This window comes from Anomaloglossus baeobatrachus, chromosome 5 (assembly GCF_048569485.1).
Source record: "Anomaloglossus baeobatrachus isolate aAnoBae1 chromosome 5, aAnoBae1.hap1, whole genome shotgun sequence".
NCBI classification, from domain to species: domain Eukaryota; kingdom Metazoa; phylum Chordata; class Amphibia; order Anura; family Aromobatidae; genus Anomaloglossus; species Anomaloglossus baeobatrachus.
Window position 1 is genome coordinate 48,030,943 of NC_134357.1, and position 19,839 is coordinate 48,050,781.

The 19,839-nt window shown below is 49.4% G+C and overlaps 1 protein-coding gene across 1 annotated transcript in view; it reads left to right on the plus strand.

Moving 5' to 3' along the window:
- The window catches only part of GLRX3 (glutaredoxin 3), a 109,593-nt gene that overhangs the window by 4,833 nt on the left and 84,921 nt on the right, over positions 1 to 19,839 (plus strand). Inside the window, exon 2 of the mRNA XM_075352258.1 lies at positions 12,090 to 12,198. Coding sequence (XP_075208373.1) covers positions 12,090 to 12,198 — 109 coding nt within the window. The remainder of the gene's footprint in view (positions 1 to 12,089; positions 12,199 to 19,839) is intronic.

Genomic DNA, 19,839 nt, shown 5'->3' on the forward strand with positions numbered 1-19,839 from the left:
ATTTTAAATGCTGATGTGGACTGATTCGAGCTGTTGTGTGGACAGACAGGTTCCTGGTGGCATCTTTCTGCCCGCTGCCGGTCACTGACAAATATCTCCCTGCGTACGGTGTTTGTAGGCAGAGACCTGTCGCTCCAGGGCAGCAGGCGACTTGTAAAGTGATGTTTTTCTCTGAAATGTCTCAGCGTTTGAGTTACACACATACAGTATGGCTGACATCATGCTGCCAGTGCCTGATACATGTTGCTTGTGGATCGGGCAGTATGTATCAGCTGTCAGATTAGGCTGCTTTCACACCTCCGGTTTCTGCAATGCGGCACACTCCGGCACTTTGCAGGAAAATCGCAACCGTTTTTTTTTGCTGCCGGTTGCGATTTTCCTGCATAGACTTTAATTAGTGCTGCATTGTGCCGCATGGCCTTGCGTTCCATCCGGTTTTTGCCGCATGCGGCAGATTTAGCCGATGCGGCGGCCGGATGGAACGTTGCCTGGCACGTTTTTTCGTGCGGCAAAAAAAAACGCATCGCGCCGCATTCGCCCGATGCGGCGCATTTTTCAATGCATGCCTATGGCGGCCGGATGCGGCGCGATGCGGCAATAACCGCATCCGGCCGCCGCATGCGGTTTTTGCCACTGCGCATGCTCAGTAGCATGCCGCAAGCGGCAAAAACCGGACTGGCCGCGAAGGAAAAACTTATGCAAAGGATGCGGTGTTTTTACCGCATCCGTTGCATAGCTTGCACAGCCGGATTGAGCCGCAGAGCTCAAGCCGGATGTGTGAAAGCAGCCTTACCTTAACCCATGTATATTGATACTGCAGAGGATGTGAGAGTCTCCAGCAGATGCCACTGTCTACTCACGGTGCCTTCAAGAAGTTTTTACACCCCTTGGCTTTTTACCTATTTTTTTTACATTATAACCTGTGAATAAATAAATATTTTTGTAATCCGATTTGTGTGCAATGCATCAGAACTAAATAGTGTAAGTTGGGGAAGTGAAGTGAGAAAAATATATAGGTAAAAACGAAATTAATGCTATAAACTTAATAAAAATTGCCATGCGCATAATTATTCACTTCTTTTGCTCTAAAGCCCCTAAAATTTCTTTTGCAAGCAATTGCCTCCATAAATCACATGCTTAGTAACAGAAAGTCCACCTGTGTACAGTCTAAAGCCTGATTTACACCTTACGATATCACATACGATATCGTATGCGATGTGACACGCCCCCATCGTTTGTGCGGCACGTTCAATTTGTTGATTATTTGCCATCACACATACTTACCCTTCCATACGACCTCGATGTGGGCGGCAAACATCCACTTCCTGGAGTGGGAGGGACGTTCAGCGTCACAGCGACGTCACGCGGCAGCCGGCCAATAGAAGCGGAGGGGCGGAGATGAGCGGGACGTAAATATCCCGCCCAACTCCTTCGTTCCGCATTTCCGGCGGGAGCCGCGGGACACAGGTAAGATCTGTTCATCGTTCCCAGGGTGTTGCACACTGCGATGTGTGGTACCTCGGGAACATTGAACAACCCAACGTGCAATTTTAAGGAAATGAACGACGTGTATGCGATGAACGGTTTTACGTTCAATCGAAATTGCACGTAGCTGTCTCACGCTACAACAACACTAACGATGCCGGATGTGCGTCACTTAAGACGTGACCCCGCCGACACATCGTTAGATTTGTTGTAGCGTGTAAAGCCCGCTTAAGTGTCCCGGAGTTGGACAGTATACACACACTATTTTTGAAAGCCACATAGTCTGCAACCCCACTATGCAAAAAGTACCGTGAAGACGGAGGAGATGTCCAAGCAACACCGTGAAGACTGGGGAGATGTCCAAGCAACACCGTGAAGACTGGGGAGATGTCCAAGCAACACCGTGAAGACTGTGGAGATGTCCAAGCAACACCGTGAAGACTGTGGAGATGTCCAAGCAACACCGTGAAGACTGTGGAGATGTCCAAGCAACACCGTGAAGACTGTGGAGATGTCCAAGCAACACCGTGAAGACTGTGGAGATGTCCAAGCAACACCGTGAAGACTGTGGAGATGTCCAAGCAACACCGTGAAGACTGTGGAGATGTCCAAGCAACACCGTGAAGACTGGGGAGATGTCCAAGCAACACCGTGAAGACTGGGGAGATGTCCAAGCAACACCGTGAAGACTGGGGAGATGTCCAAGCAACACCGTGAAGACTGGGGAGATGTCCAAGCAACACCGTGAAGACTGGGGAGATGTCCAAGCAACACCGTGAAGACTGGGGAGATGTCCAAGCAACACCGTGAAGACTGGGGAGATGTCCAAGCAACACCGTGAAGACTGGGGAGATGTCCAAGCAACACCGTGAAGACTGGGGAGATGTCCAAGCAACACCGTGAAGACTGGGGAGATGTCCAAGCAACACCGTGAAGACTGGGGAGATGTCCAAGCAACACCGTGAAGACTGGGGAGATGTCCAAGCAACACCGTGAAGACTGGGGAGATGTCCAAGCAACACCGTGAAGACTGGGGAGATGTCCAAGCAACACCGTGAAGACTGGGGAGATGTCCAAGCAACACCGTGAAGACTGGGGAGATGTCCAAGCAACACCGTGAAGACTGGGGAGATGTCCAAGCAACACCGTGAAGGCGGGGGAGATGTCCAAGCAACACCGTGAAGGCGGGGGAGATGTCCAAGCAACACCGTGAAGGCGGGGGAGATGTCCAAGCAACACCGTGAAGGCGGAGGAGATGTCCAAGCAACACCGTGAAGGCGGAGGAGATGTCCAAGCAACACCGTGAAGGCGGAGGAGATGTCCAAACTGTCAGGGACAATTTTGTTGAGAAATACAAGTTAGGGTTGGGTTCTAAAAAAAATATCTCAATATCTCATGATCCCGTGGTGTACTATAAAATCCATTATCATCAAATGGAAAGAAGATGGTACCACAACAAACCAGCCAAGAGAGGGTCGCCCACCAAAACTCTCAGCCTGGGAAAGGAGGGCATTAATCAGAGAGGCAGCTGCGATCACTGGGGAGTCTGTTGTGTCGCGGTCCATAACAGGGCATTGCGGAAATGAATGACAGGTGAGAATAATTTTTTTGTGTGTCTACACTCCCTGACAGAAGTTCTGTTGCTTATCCATGTTATGTAAATAAAAGCTTATAACCTGACTTTAAATTCATCCATTGGTTTTATAAATTACTCTTTTGAAAGCTGAAACCCTCCCAAATTTAGTTTAGGTTATGAAAGTAAAGTTGGTGCAAAGCTGAAATATTGATCATTTAATGAACACAGAAAGGTCAGATTTTGGCAAGAAAAAAGTTTTGTCGCCTTGTCATATAATTCACCCAATCCGAGTTTACATCCTCACCTTTCCTCACTAAATGATCGGTTAATTAGTGGGTGTGTATAAAAAGAAACCCAGCACCCCAGACCTTCAGTTGAACTGCAACTTGATCTCTGACAAAATGCCAAAAATCCACCCTGCGACCAAAGCCTTGATTATCAAGAGGCTGAAGACCAGATCCACTGCAGAGGTGGCTGGCACCTTTAATGTGTCCGTGTCCAGTGCAAAGAATTATAAAAAAAATTTGAAGAGACTGGAGATGTTTTTGACAAGCTCAGGTCCGGCAGACCCCGCAAGACAACTGCTCAGGATGAACGTTTGTTGGTTAGAGAATCCAAAGCCCACCCGTCTTCTACTGCAGCAGAGCTCAAACAGGCCAGGTCACCTCAAGTCCCTGTGCCAACTAGAACAGTTTGTAGGATTCTGTCTCGAAATGACCTCCATGGTCGAATCAGTGCCTAGAAGCTAGCACTAAACAAAGGTAATTAAAAGACCATGTAGCATTTGCCAAGTCCCACAGCCTGCTAAACAGATGGATGCTGGAAAAGTGGCAGAAGGTGGATTTCTCTGATGAATCTTCAGTTGAATTACACCACAGCTGCCGCAAATACTGCAGGAGACCTACTGGAACCTGTATGGATCCAGAAAACAGTTAAGTTTGGTGGTGGAAAGATCATGGTCTTGGGTTACAATCAGTATGGGGGTGTGCAAAACATTTGCAAGGTGGAAGGCAATATCAATAGCCTAAAATATCAAGTAGTATTAGCTACTACATTCCAAATCATAAAAGGGGTCAAATTCTGCAGCAGGATGGTGCGCCATCTCATACATCCATCTCTACAACAAAGAGGATCAAGGTGCTGAAGGACTGGCCAGCCCGGGCACCAGACATGAACATCATTGAGCATGTTTGGGGTAGGATGAAAGAGGAAGCTTGGAAGACAAAACCAAAGAATCTAGATGAACTCTGGGAGACATGTAAGACTGCATTCTTTGCTATTCCTGATGACTTCATGAATAAATTGTATGAATCAGTGTTGAACCGCATGGATGCAGTCCTTCAAGCTCATGGAAGTCACACAAAATATTAAATATGGCTCTAATAGCACCACAACTTCATTCACCAATGTTATGCAACATATCTTTGTATTAGAAGTTAATTATTTGTTTGAATTTCACATTACTTTCTGTGGGTGACAACTTCTGTCTTGCTAAAATCTGACCTTTCTGTGTTCATTGAATGATTAATATTTCAGCTTTGGAGCAACTTTATTTTCATAAACTAAACCAAATTTAGGAGGGTTTCAGCTTTCAAAAGAGTAATTTATGAAACCAATGGATGAATTTAAAGTCAGGTTATAAGCTTTTATTTACATCACATGGATAAGCGACAGAACTTCTGTCATGGCGTGTATGTGAACAATGGCATAATAGGGGACAAGAAAGGACCAAAATGAGGACATTATTAAAGGATGGGCACGTTACGACAGGGGACAATATGGGCACATTACGACAGGGGACAAGGATGGGGTACATTACTACAGGAGACAAAGATGGGACACATTACATTTTATTGGTATCTATTTTTATTTTTGAAATTTACCAGTAGCTGCTGCATGTCCTACTCTAGGCTTATACTGGAGTCAATTAGTCTTCCCAGTTTATTGTGGTAAAATTAAGGGCCTTGGCTTATACTCTGATCAGCTTATGCTTGAGTATATACGGTATATATTCTCCGACAATAAGACAGGGTCTTTATTTTTTGCTCCGATTTTTCAGAGGATAACTTATTTTGTTCGCCATGAACAGCAATCCACATTTATTCTTGAACAAAAAAAAAATCATCATTCATTCCAATATAGTTATATCGCATTCTGCAACATAAAAATAACTCTCCAAACCCCGTGTGTAACACGTGTGTCCATCCACCCACCCATCCATCCACCCATCCACCCACCCATCCATGCACCCATCCATCCATCCATCCATCCATCCATCCATCCATCCATCCATCCATCCACCCATCCACCCATCCACCCATCCACCCACCCACCCACCCATCCACCCACCCACCCACCCATCCATCCACCCACCCACCCACCCATCCACCCACCCATCCACCCACCCATCCACCCACCCACCCACCCATCCATCCACCCACCCACCCACCCACCCACCCATCCATCCACCCACCCACCCATCCATCCACCCACCCACCCATCCATCCACCCACCCACCCACCCATCCACCCACCCATCCACCCATCCACCCACCCACCCATCCACCCACCCACCCACCCACCCACCCATCCACCCATCCACCCACCCATCCACCCACCCATCCACCCATCCACCCACCCACCCACCCACCCACCCACCCACCCACCCACCCATCCACCCACCCACCCACCCACCCACCCACCCATCCACCCACCCATCCACCCATCCACCCACCCACCCATCCACCCATCCACCCATCCACCCATCCACCCATCCACCCATCCACCCATCCACCCATCCACCCATCCACCCATCCACCCATCCACCCATCCACCCACCCATCCACCCATGCACCCACCCATCCACCCATGCACCCACCCATCCACCCATGCACCCACCCATCCACCCATGCACCCTTCCATCCATGCACCCACCCACCCATCCATCCATCCATCCATCCATCCATCCACCCACCCATCCATCCATCCACCCATCCATCCACCCACCCACCCATCCATCCACCCACCCACCCATCCATCCACCCATCCATCCACCCATCCATCCATCCATCCATCCATCCATCCATCCATCCATCCATCCATCCATCCATCCACCCACCCACCCACCCATCCATCCATCCATCCATCCATCCATCCACCCATCCACCCATCCATCCACCCATCCACCCACCCACCCACCCATCCACCCATCCACCCATCCACCCATCCACCCATCCACCCATCCACCCATCCACCCATCCATCCATCCACCCATCCATCCATCCATCCATCCACCCATCCATCCACCCATCCATCCACCCATCCATCCATCCACCCATCCATCCATCCACCCATCCATCCACCCACCCATCCATCCACCCATCCATCCACCCACCCATCCATCCACCCACCCATCCATCCATCCACCCACCCATCCATCCACCCACCCATCCATCCACCCACCCATCCATCCACCCACCCATCCATCCACCCACCCATCCATCCACCCATCCATCCACCCATCCATCCACACATCCATCCACACATCCATCCACTCATCCATCCACACATCCATCCACACATCCATCCACACATCCATCCACACATCCATCCACACATCCATCCACACATCCATCCACACATCCATCCACACATCCATCCACACATCCATCCACACATCCATCCACACATCCATCCACACATCCATCCACACATCCATCCACACATCCATCCACACATCCATCCACACATCCATCCACACATCCATCCACACATCCATCCACACATCCATCCACACATCCATCCACACATCCATCCACCCATCCATCCACCCATCCATCCACCCATCCACCCATCCACCCATCCACACATGCACACACACCAGTCTGGCTCCTTTTCAGCTTTAGACTCCTGCAATTAAGAGCTTTTGGTGACAACCTAGTCACATGACATAATGTCACAAAGGTCCTTAAGCAGACATATCAGGACATAACCACTGGAGCCCCTAGGAGAATGGAGTCCCTGTGAAATTGCCCAGTTTTCTCTCCCTTCTTCCCAATTTGCCACTCTTACATTCCAGCCTTTCTCCTGCTCAGTTCTTTTAGACTCCTGCAATTAAGAGACCTTTGGTCACATGACTGAAGTCACCAAAGGTCCCTACACAATCTTATTCCCGGAATACAAAGCTTGGGGTCCCTAAGAGAGTGGGTGCTCTGTGAAATTGGGCAGTTTGACATGTGTCGTCTTTGTCCCTCCACATCAGTCCTGTGATCCTCCTACCTGCCGATATCCCCCGGGCCCTTTTCTGACTAGGTGGTTTGGTCCGCGCAGGCATGTTGTGACACCAACTAATCGGAAGCGGAGCCGGTTGTGCTGGCAGGTAGGCGACGAATCACAGTGCTTTGTTCTGTGGCTGCTGGACCAAAGTCCTGCAGATCTTTGGGCTCATCTCTAGTTTTTTAGCAACTTTTTTTTCCTGCTCACATAATATATGCTAAATGTTAGATCGGTGGGGGTTCAACCACTGGATCCACCAACAAATGTCAGTATCAGTGTATGCGGTGGTGAAGTGTTCACATTACAGGTTCATTCACTGTCTAGTCGTCTGCCCAAGATAATAGAAGTAGACGAAGTAGTGGTCCCCCCAGAGTCCATGCACACAGGGGACTTTTGGGGTCCCAGGGAGCGTACATCTATGTATATATTATACATGTACTCAGTGAAAGAAAAATAACCTGACAGCGTAACAAAACTTTTATTTCTTTTACTTATTTTGTGCAGCATTGTGAAAAGTCGTGAAACTTTGTAAATCACTTTTATTAGGGGTTTGTCTTCATTCCTGCATGTAGATGGCTTCCCATTAGCTGCTTTTCCCTCTATATATGTGCCTGTAATGACATCAGTACGTACTCATTTTGGGTACAGATCGTGGCAGTGACGGCTTTTTTTTTTTCTCTATTTTAAATCTTCCATCATTAGTGTCCCAGTGATCAATAAGGTGTCCCCTGTTCATAAAATAGGGTTTATTTTACCAATCCACTGAAGGAGATGCCCACTACTATGACACTGATGCCGTATCCTCTGCCCAGGTCACAGAGTGTGCCCACACAGAGTTCTGTGCATCACACCCCTGAGCCCAGTGATAGTCTGCAGTTACCCCTACAGCCTGTCAACAAAGACTGTAACAGCAGTGGGGAGGCAGCACTGGACCTGGGGACGGGGAGGAACACTTGAGTTTTTTTTAACCCGATGGAAGTTAATGGGTATGGAAAAGTTATACCTGGAAAACACTTAAAGGGAACCTGTCACCAGATTTGGGGCCTATAAGCTGTTGCCACCACCCATGGGCTCTTATATACAGTATTTTAACATGCTGTATATAAGGGGTACTTTGCCGCTAGCCGATGCTAGCAATGCCGAGCGCGATAGTACCTGCCCCTGTCACAGATGCGATATCTTGTGATAGCTTCTGTAGCGAACATTATCGCTACGGCAGCTTCACGCGCACTTACCTGCCCTGCGACGTCGCTCTGGCCGGCGAACTGCCTCCTTCCTAATGGGGCGGGTCGTGCGGTGTCACAGTGACGTCACACTGCAGGCGGCCAATAGAAGCGAAGGGGCGGAGATGAGCGGGACGAAAACATCCCACCCACCTCCTTCCTTCCGCATAGCCGGTGGCGGCAGGTAAGGAGAAGTTCCTCGCTCCTGCGGCTTCATACACAGCGATCTGTGCTGCCGCAGGAACGAGGAACAACATCGTATCTCCTCTTGGTGCGACATTATGGAAATGTCTGACGCTACACAGATCACCGATTTATGGCGCTTTTTCGATCGTTTATCGGCGCATCTAGGCTTTACACGTTGCGACGTCATTACCGGTGCCGGATGTGCGTCACTTTCGATTTGACCCCAACGATATCGCAGTAGCGATGTCGCAATGTGCACCCCTAAGAGCCCAGACCGCTGTGTAGAACGTAAAAATCACTTTATAATACTCACCTAAACGGTCACTGAGGTGCAGACTGGTCGGATTGGTGTCTCCGTTCTCCGGGTCCGGCGCCTCCTCTTTCAGCCATCTTTGTCCTCCTTCTCAAGCCTGGGTGCATGACGCGTCCTACGTCCTCCACACTAGCCGGCATTGAGGTCCCGTGCATGCACACTACAATACTTTGATCTGCCCTCAGGGCCTGGGTTTTTATATACAGTAAGTTAGAATGCTGTATATAAGAGCCCACTGGTGGTGTCCGCAGCTTATAGGCACCAAATCTGGTGACAGGTTCCCTTTAAGAATGTGTCTTCCTTTAGCATGTAGTGGGGTTGACGAAGAGCTCATCCCATCCGTTCCCTATTTAGGGCCCAGCACTAGGGATACCTTGGGTCAGGTATCCGGCTCGGCGCATAGGTGCGAAACCTATCTAGGGTGGTGGGGGACCCCAGGACCAGCAGTAGGTTTGGTCAGGGGTCACTATCTCCCCCTTCCTTAGACGTAGGGGTCCCCTTCCCTTACCTTTCGCCGCTCGCTTGACACCCGTTCTATAACCCATTCTTTGGGTCCAGACTGCTGTTAGTAGTTGGCAAGTTAGTGAGCTCCACAATCTATCTGCCCTTTGCAAATTAACACATTAATGCTCAGCGAGAGGGGAGAAGTTGGTGCGAGACACATACTTGAAGAACAATAGGGTTGTTGTGTATGGTCCCTCCACCATACACATTACATGGTCTGTGTGTACAGCCGACTATATAGTCTAACAGAGGACCTTTTTAATGGAGAGAGAAAAAGTAGCAGAAGCAAAAGACTGCAACTACAGCAAAGCCCCAAATCGTTAGCAGTACATTCAGTCGGCATCCCTGTCATCCAACCCCATATAGAGGAGCACTCACTCTATTGAGCGCTCCTGTGTTCTCTATTAGAGAGCTGCTGTTGGACATCTCTAGCGACATGTTACCACCAGTTCGCTGTCTTTACCCATCGTGAGGTGTTTCTTGTGTGGCACCTTGGTAATGAGACCCTTTTTATAGGCCATCAGCTGGTATTAATTTTCACTAAGTGGCACGATTGCTTTCCCTCTCTAATTACTGATAGATTTCAGCTGGTGTAATGACTTTCCATGGCTTTTTGAGCATTTTTTTTTTTTTGTGTATTCAATACCCTTTTCTGGTGTCTTTTGTCATTATTACACATAATTTATGGATATCTATGGTTTGATGTTAATAGCAACTTTTAGAAATATATTTGCGTAGAATATTGGGGACATGTTGAACCCGCTGTTTGTGTTTTTTGTGTATTTTTGTGTTTCTCACAAATAGTAACGTAAGTAGTCTGGGGGAAAAAAAAAAGATTGGCTCAAATTGCCCAAAGTTGAACAAAAACTATGGCACAATAAATTTAGCCAGGCGGTTTTTTTCTTTATAGCACCTCTTAGCTGGGGTCCTCCTCCTTTTTCATGTTAGATACTAAGGCGGCGGGCGTCCTACTGTATGATGTGCTGTGTATCTACTACTGACGGTCCCTTGTCTATAAGCAGATGACTACTAAGTGTCCGCCTACAAAGATCTTTAGTGATCCACTGTTTGGAATCTTGGAAGTGTTATGTTTTTCTACAGCGCCCCTGCAGGGGAAATTACACATTACATAGCTCTTATTTCCATTATTGGGATTTCCGTGTAATCTAGGACAGGACGAGGCCTCCAGAGACACTTTTTGCTGCTGCACTCCATTCTGTTAATGAGAAAGGATCATGAATGGTGGACGCCCTCCATTTATATGGGATTTCCTAATGTTCTAATGTTACAATGGATTATGGTGCATTCTGACTGTTTGTGTGTGTGTGTGTTTGTGTGTGTGTGTGTGTGTGTGTGTGTGTGTGTGTGTGTGTATATGTATGTATGTATGTATATAATATATTTTTTTATTTAGAGAGATACTGTGTGTATAAAATATCTAATATATAAAGCTGTGTGTGTATGTCCGTCGCATTTACAATCACAAAATCTTGCACAGACAACCCCATGTGACTCAGGAAACGTCATAGACTATGTTTTGACAAGAAAATTTAACCCTGTGCTTTACAGTTACTCTCCAAAAATCATGCCTCCATTAAAGTGAATGGAGCTGCGAGCTAGAGGTTATTAATAAGAGCTATTATTGGTTTCTATAAGAACAAAGGACATTCATAGTATAAGAAGCTTGTGTGAGGTAATAAGATGTCGGTGGAGAGATGGATAGAGAGAGAGAGAGAGAGACAGACAGGCACAGACAGAGAAAGAGGCAGAGACAAACAGAGACAGATAGGAAAAAAAAGCCAGCCAGACAGACACATGGGGAAAGAGACAGACAGAGGCAGACAGGGAAAGAGACAGAGAGAGAGACAGACAAGGAAAGAGACGTGAGAGAGACAGACAAAGACAGACCGGGGAAAGGGACAAAGACTGCGAGAGGGACAAAGAAATACTGGGAGAGGGAGTGAGAGAATGTTACTATCCCGGGCAACGCTCGGGTACTACAGCTAGCATTATATAAAGCTGTGTGTGTGTGTGTGTGTGTGTGTGTGTGTGTGTGTGTGTATATGTCCGCTAAAGGAATCCGCACTATCGCATTTACAATCACGTAATTTTGCACAGATGCTTCATGTGACCCAGGGAGCGTTGTAGACTGTTTTGATGGGAAAATTTAACCCCACGCTTTACAGTTAATCTCCAAAAAACCTGCCTCCATTAAAGTCAATGGCACTGCGAGCTATTTGGTTATTAATAGCAGCTGTGAGTGGTTGCTATAGGAACAAAATAAATTGTTAGTGTAAGAAGCTTATGTGTCGGATGTCGGTGGAGAGACGGATAGAGAGAGAGAGACAGAAAAAGACAGAGAAAGAGAGACACAGGCAAAGATACCGACAGAGGCAAGTAAAGAGACAGGGAAAGAGAGAGGCAGACAGTTACTATCCTGGGCAACGCCCGGATGCTACAGCTTATATATATTATAATTTTTTTTTTTATTTACCTTATTGACTTATGCGTTGTATTTCTATTTTCAGGGCTTTGCTCGTTGTACATTTTTGGGCTCCATGGGCTCCCCAGTGTTCCCAGATGAACGATGTTATGGCTGAACTGGTCAAGGTCCAACCCGGAGTCACATTTGTAAAGGTATAGCACCGTCTGAAAAATAACATTTAAGTGACCGTGCCCACGATCAGTATTTGCAGCGTTTTGGATGCAGCATGCTTCAGCTGCGTCCAAAACTCTGCGTTGTACAGTACAAGCACAGTGAATGCGATTTCTAGAAATCCTGCGCCCACTGTGCTTGTTTTTTTTTCTGTAGCAAACACTTACTTGCTGTGCGTCTTTCCAAGCCGCAGCATGTCAATTGTTTGCTGCGGATTCACATGCGTCCTCTGTAGGGAGAACACAAGCGAGAGACCGCCAGAGAACCCTGATCATGGGTACAAGCAGCTGCGGTCTCCTGTGTTCTTCTGCGGAGGAGACTCACGGCCCCGCAGGTCCGGACTTGTAGTGTCCAGAACGCAGTGAGTACTAATTGTGGGCACATACCCTAATAGGGTTGTTCAACCTTTCAGGAGATTTTCCTCTTCTTTCTTAGCATCTGTGCACGTGTAGAGTTTTGGCAGGAAAAACAATGTATAAAATTAGCAAATTTTTGATGTTCCAATTCTTCCTCATTCATTTGGTTGAAAAACATTTGAAAAATACTATGCGTTGACCAGCTGCAGATTTAAAAAAAAACGCTCTGGCTCAAAATATAATCAGCGTGTGCATGAGTCTTTAGAAATCTCATTCACATTGCTGGAACTGTGCAATGCTGCAGTTTTTCCGCAGCGGAAAAAAACAGGCAGAGTGCAGTGTATTTTTCTTTTATAAATAACTAGCTGTACTCCCCGGCTTTGCCCGGGTTAATAACTGCTGTTAACAAAATAGAATGTATTAACAAAAATTTATTCTGCACACAAAAACCACAAAACAAATAGAAATGTAATTATAATGTCTGTCTCCTCCTCTGTATATATCTCTCTGTGTCTCTCTCTATCTCTGTCTGTCTGTCTCTTTCCCTGTCTGTCTCTGACTGTCTCTGTCTCTTTCTTCGTCTGTCTCAATCACTTTCCCTGTCTGTCTCTTTCCCTCTCTTTCCCTCTCTTACCCTGTCTGTCTGTTTCCCTGTGTCGGTCTCTGTCTCTTTGTCTATTTACCTGTCTGTGTCTGTCTTGTAACCTGTCTCTCTCTTTCCCTCTCTTTCCCTGTCTGTCTCTTTCGCTGTCAGTCTGTCTCTTTGTGTCTGTCTCTTACCCTGTCTGTCTGTTTTGTACCCTGTCTGTGTCTGCCTCTTTCCCTGTCTGTGTCTGCCTCTTTCCCTGTCTGTTTCTGCCTCTTTCCCTGTCTGTTTCTGTGTCTGTCCCTGGTTGCATTGTGACACGCCAACATTCCATATAAGGCCGTGGCTGCGCATTCTTCTGAAGTTCTGGCTGCACTGTGGCTCCCAGCTCCATTCGCTTTAATGGAGGCAGGTTTTTTGGTGAATAACTGTAAAGAGCGGGGTTCAAATTTCCCCTCAAAACATAGCCTATGACGCTTTTGGGGTCCAGACGTGTAAGTGTGCAAAATTTTGTGGCTGTAGCTGCGACGGTGCAGATGCCAATCCAGGACATGCGCACGCACGCACGCACGCACGCACGCACGCACACACACACACACACATTCAGCTTTATATATTAGATTTTTGTAATGATTTAGTGACAAAATGTATAATTGGTGGAGCAAAGTTGAACTAGATGGACCTAGGTCTTTTTTTTTTGTTTTTAACCTATGTAACTATGTAATTGGATTTCATTCGAAATTTTGCACTGTTTTCCTCCTATAGCTCCTCTGTTGCACTGTCCATTGTTAACTTCAGAATGAGCTAACTGAGAATCCATCAGTGAACTTGTTTTGACAGTCGAATAGAAGAGTTTCTAACTCTTTATATCTTTATTTCTTCGGCGCTCCATTGGGAGACCCAGACGATTGGGTGTATAGCTACTGCCTCCGGAGGCCACACAAAGCATTACGCTAAAAAGTGTAAGGCCCCTCCCCTTCTGGCTATACACCCCCAGTGGGATCACTGGCTCACCAGTTTTCTGCTTTGTGCGAAGGAGGTCAGACATCCACGCATAGCTCCACTGTTTAGTCAGCAGTAGCTGCTGACTATGTCGGATGGAAGAAAAGAGGGCCCATACAGGGCCCCCAGCATGCTCCCTTCTTACCCCACTTGTGGTCTGTAAGGTTGAGGTACCCATTGCGGGTACAGAGGCTGGAGCCCACATGCTGTTTTCCTTCCCCATCCCCCTGAGGGGCTCTGAGGAAGTGGGATCTTACCGGCCCCCAAGCCCTGAGGCCGGGCTCCATCCACAGACCCATTGAACCTGCTGGATTCGGAGCTGAGTACCGTTCAGGGACATGGCCCTGCAACTTTCAGGTACTCTGTGTCCCCGTACTGACAGGCACGCACACGCCAGACTTGCTGGGTGTGTTAGTGCGCCGGGGACAGTAGCGCTGCGCGCTGGGGTTTGAGTCACAGCAGCTTAGCTGTGTGACTTCATGTGCTGGGAACTACCGCGCCGGCCACTCTCAGAGCGGCGGCACGGCTGGGACTTGTAGTGCGCCGGGGACTTAGCGCCGACCGCGCTTTTACGGCGGCGGCGCTTATAAATTTACTCCCCGGCTTTTGCGGCCTAGCTCCGCTTCGTTCCCGCCCCCTCCCTGTCAATCAGGGAATGGGACAGACGCTGTGCAATCGTCAGCGCCGAGGGCTGGAGCCTTATTTACATGCTCCAGCCCTCTCACTAGGTACAGTGGGAAGCAGGTTTCCCGCTTTTAGTCTGAGCACGCCCAGGGCCCGCCCCCACCTCCACAGGACGCCGGCAGCCATTCCTGCATGCAGTCTGGCTGGAGGACGGACACAGGCTCTGGGAGACCCAGACTAGGGATTTCTGGCGACCACACACCCGCGTTTAGCGGGCGGTAAGCTGCACATAAGTGCTGACCCCACTAGTGCCTCAGTGTTGTATTGGTGTACTTTTTCCTGTACCAGATAAATATATACTGCACTGTACGGTCGCTTCTTGGCTGTATACCCTATATTGCTCTGAGGAGACAACAACATGTCATCCACAAAACGCAAGGGTGCCAAGGCACGGGCTGTATACACTGCTTGTACAGCATGTGGGGCTAATCTACCAGCAGGCTCCAACGACTCTCATTGTGTGCAATGTTCAGTCCCAGTGGCACTTCGTCAGCCAGAGCCTATGGTGGTGGTAGCCCAGGCAGAGACGCCTGTGAACCCTGCCCCGGTGACGGGGACAGAATTTGCAGTCTTTGCTGATAAAATGTCTGTGACTATGACAAAAATCCTGGAGACCTTGCAGTCCAGGCCAGTTGCTCAGACCATGGACACTGCGGTGTCTTTGTTCCCCGGTCCCCCTCAGTTGGACCTAATCCGTACTTCAAGGGGGTCCCAGGCATCACAGGCTGGGGGCTCGGACTCCGATGACAGTCCCAGGCCGCCTAAGCGAGCTCGCTGGGAGAGACCCTCCACGTCATCACGCGGATCAGGGTCTCAGCGAGAAGGGTCTCTATGTGATGAGACAGAGGTGGGTGATCAGGAGTCTAGTCCTGACACCGCACTCATTTTGGATACGCCAGATGGTGACGCCATGGTAGATGACCTTGTAGCGGCCATCAATAGGCTGTTGGATATTTCTCCCCCAGCCCCTTCAGCAGAGGAGGCAGCTGCCCAGCAGGAGAAATTCCATTTCCTGTATCCCAAGCGTAAATCAAGTACTTTTCTGGACCACTCTGACTTCAGAGAATCAATCCAGAAACACAATGCTTATCCGGACAAGCGTTTTTCCAAACGTCTTAAGGATACACGTTATCCCTTTCCCCCTGACGTGGTCAAACGCTGGACCCAGTGTCCAAAAGTGGACCCTCCAATATCCAGGCTTGCAGCTAGATCCATTGTTGCAGTGGAGGATGGGGCTTCACTTAAAGATGCCAATGACAGACAGATGGACCTTTGGTTGAAATCTGTCTATGAAGCTATTGGCGCGTCTTTTGCTCCAGCATTCGCGGCCGTGTGGGCGCTCCAAGCTATTTCATCTGGTTTGGCGCAGGTGGACTCTCTCATACGTCCAGCAGTGCCGCAAGTGGCGTCCTTAACTACGCAAATGACTGCGTTTGCGACTTACGCTATCAATGCGGTACTGGACTCTACGAGCCGTACCTCAATGGCATCCGCCAACTCTGTAGTTTTGCGCAGAGCCTTGTGGTTAAAAGAATGGAAAGCAGATTCTGCTTCTAAAAAATGTTTAACCAGCTTGCCATTATCTGGAGACAGACTGTTTGGTGAGCAATTGGCAGAAATCATTAAACAGTCCAAAGGTAAGGACTCTTCCTTACCCCAGCCCAGATCAAGCAAACCTCAACAGAGGAAGTGGCAGTCAAAGTTTCGGTCCTTTCGAGGCTCGGGCAAGCCCCAATTCTCCTCGTCCAAAGGGACTCAGAAAGAGCAAAGGAGCTCTGATTCCTGGCGGGCTCACTCACGCCCCAAGAAAGCAACCGGAGGTACCGCTTCCAAGCCGGCTGCCTCATGACTTTCGGCCGCCTCCCTCCGCATCCTCGGTCGGTGGCAGGCTCTCTCGCTTTTCCGACATTTGGCTGCCACAGGTCAAAGACCGGTGGGTAACAGACATTTTGTCTCACGGGTACAGGATAGAGTTCAGTTCTCGTCCTCCGCCTCGGTTCTTCAGAACTTCCCCACATCCCGACCGAGCAGATCCCCTTCTGCAGGCGGTGAATTCTCTAAGAGCAGAAGGAGTGGTGGTCCCTGTTCCTCTTCGGGAACAAGGACAAGGTTTTTACTCCAATCTCTTTGTGGTGCCAAAAAAGGACGGCTCATTCCGTCCTGTTCTGGACCTAAAACTGCTCAACAAGCATGTGAACGCCAGGCGGTTCCGGATGGAATCCCTCCGCTCAGTCATTGCCTCAATGTCTCAAGGAGATTTCCTAGCATCAATAGACATCAAAGATGCTTATCTCCACGTGCCGATTGCTACAGAGCACCAACGCTTTCTGCGCTTCGTGGTAGGAGACGACCATCTTCAGTTCGTAGCTCTGCCATTTGGTCTGGCGACAGCCCCACGGGTGTTCACCAAGGTCATGGCGGCAGTGGTAGCAGTCTTGCACTCTCAGGGACACTCTGTGATCCCTTACTTGGACGATCTACTTGTCAAGGCACCCTCTCAAGAGGCATGCCAACTCAGCCTGAATGTTGCGCTGGAGACTCTCCAGACGTTCGGGTGGATCATCAACTTCTCAAAGTCAAATCTGTCACCGACACAATCACTAACGTATCTTGGCATAGAGTTTCATACTCTCTCAGCGATAGTGAAGCTTCCGCTGGACAAGCAGCGGTCACTACAGACTGGGGTGCAGACTCTCCTTCAAGGTCAGTCGCACTCCTTAAGACGCCTCATGCACTTCCTCGGGAAGATGGTGGCGGTAATGGAGGCGGTTCCGTTTGCGCAGTTTCATCTGCGCCCACTTCAATGGGACATTCTCCGCCAATGGGACGGGAAGTCAACATCCCTAGACAGGAAAGTCTCCCTTTCCCAGACGGCCAAAGACTTTCTGCAGTGGTGGCTTCTTCCCAACTCATTATCACAGGGAAGATCCTTCCTACCACCGTCCTGGGCGGTGGTCACGACAGACGCGAGTCTGTCAGGGTGGGGAGCAGTTTTTCTCCACCACAGGGCTCAGGGTACGTGGACTCAGCAGGAGTCCACCCTTCAGATCAATGTTCTGGAGATCAGGGCAGTGTATCTTGCCCTACTAGCCTTCCAGCAGTGGCTGGAAGGGAGGCAGATCCGAATTCAGTCGGACAACTCCACAGCGGTGGCATACATCAACCACCAAGGGGGGACACGCAGTCGGCAAGCCTTCCAGGAAGTCCGGCGGATTCTGATGTGGGTGGAAGCCACGGCCTCCACCATATCCGCAGTTCACATCCCCGGCGTAGAAAACTGGGAAGCAGACTTCCTCAGTCGCCAGGGCATGGACGCAGGGGAATGGTCCCTTCACCCGGACGTGTTTCAGGAAATCTGTCGCCGCTGGGGAAGGCCGGACGTCGACCTAATGGCGTCCCGGCACAACAACAAGGTCCCAACCTTCATGGCACGGTCTCGCGATCACAGAGCTCTGGCGGCAGACGCCTTAGTGCAAGATTGGTCGCAGTTCCGGCTCCCTTATGTGTTTCCACCTCTGGCACTCTTGCCCAGAGTGCTACGCAAGATCAGATCCGACTGCAGCCGCGTCATACTCGTCGCCCCAGACTGGCCAAGGAGGGCGTGGTATCCGGATCTGTGGCATCTCACGGTCGGCCAACCGTGGGCACTACCAGACCGACCAGACTTACTGTCCCAAGGGCCGTTTTTCCATCGGAATTCTGCGGCCCTGAACCTGACTGTGTGGCCATTGAGTCCTGGATCCTAGCGTCTTCAGGATTATCCCAAGGGGTCGTTGCTACCATGAGACAGGCTAGGAAGCCCACGTCCGCTAAGATCTACCACAGAACGTGGAAGATATTCTTATCCTGGTGCTCTGCTCAGGGAGTGTCTCCCTGGCCATTTGCTTTGCCTACCTTTCTTTCTTTCCTGCAATCTGGGTTAGAAAAAGGTTTGTCGCTCGGTTCCCTTAAAGGGCAAGTCTCGGCGCTATCCGTCTTTTTTCAGAAGCTTCTAGCACGACTTCCTAAGGTGCGCACGTTCCTGCAGGGGGTTTGTCATATCGTACCCCCGTACAAGCGGCCGTTAGATCCATGGGATCTGAACAGGGTACTAGTTGCCCTCCAGAAGCCGCCCTTCGAGCCTCTGAGGGAGGTTTCACTTTCTAGACTCTCACAGAAAGTGGCTTTTCTGGTAGCGATCACATCTCTTCGGAGAGTGTCTGAGCTAGCAGCGCTGGCTCCCTTCCTGGTTTTCCACCAGGACAAGGTAGTGCTGCGCCCCATTCAGGAGTTTCTCCCGAAGGTGGTATCCTCTTTTCATCTTAATCAGGATATCTCTTTGCCTTCTTTTTGTCCTCATGCAGTTCATCGGTATGAGAAGGATTTACATTTGTTAGATCTGGTGAGAGCACTCAGAATCTACATTTCCCGCACGGCGCCCCTGCGCCGTTCGGATGCACTCTTTGTCCTTGTCGCTGGTAAGCGCAAAGGGTCGCAGGCTTCTAAGGCCACTCTGGCTCGATGGATCAAGGAACCAATTCTTGAAGCCTACCGTTCTGCTGGGCTTCCGGTTCCATCAGGGCTGAAGGCCCATTCTACCAGAGCCGTGGGTGCGTCCTGGGCATTACGACACCAGGCTACGGCTCAACAGGTGTGCCAGGCAGCTACCTGGTCGAGTCTTCACACTTTCACCAAGCATTATCAGGTGCATACCTATGCTTCGGCGGACGCCAGCCTAGGTAGAAGAGTCCTGCAGGCGGCAGTTGCCTCCCCGTAGGGGAGGGCTGTCTTCGCAGCTCTTACATGAGGTATTGTTTACCCACCCAGGGACAGCTTTTGGACGTCCCAATCGTCTGGGTCTCCCAATGGAGCGCCGAAGAAGAAGGGAATTTTGTTACTTACCGTAAATTCCTTTTCTTCTAGCTCCTATTGGGAGACCCAGCACCCGCCCTGTTGTCCTTCGGGATTTTTGGTTGTTTTTCGGGTACACATGTTGTTCATGTTGAACGGTTTTC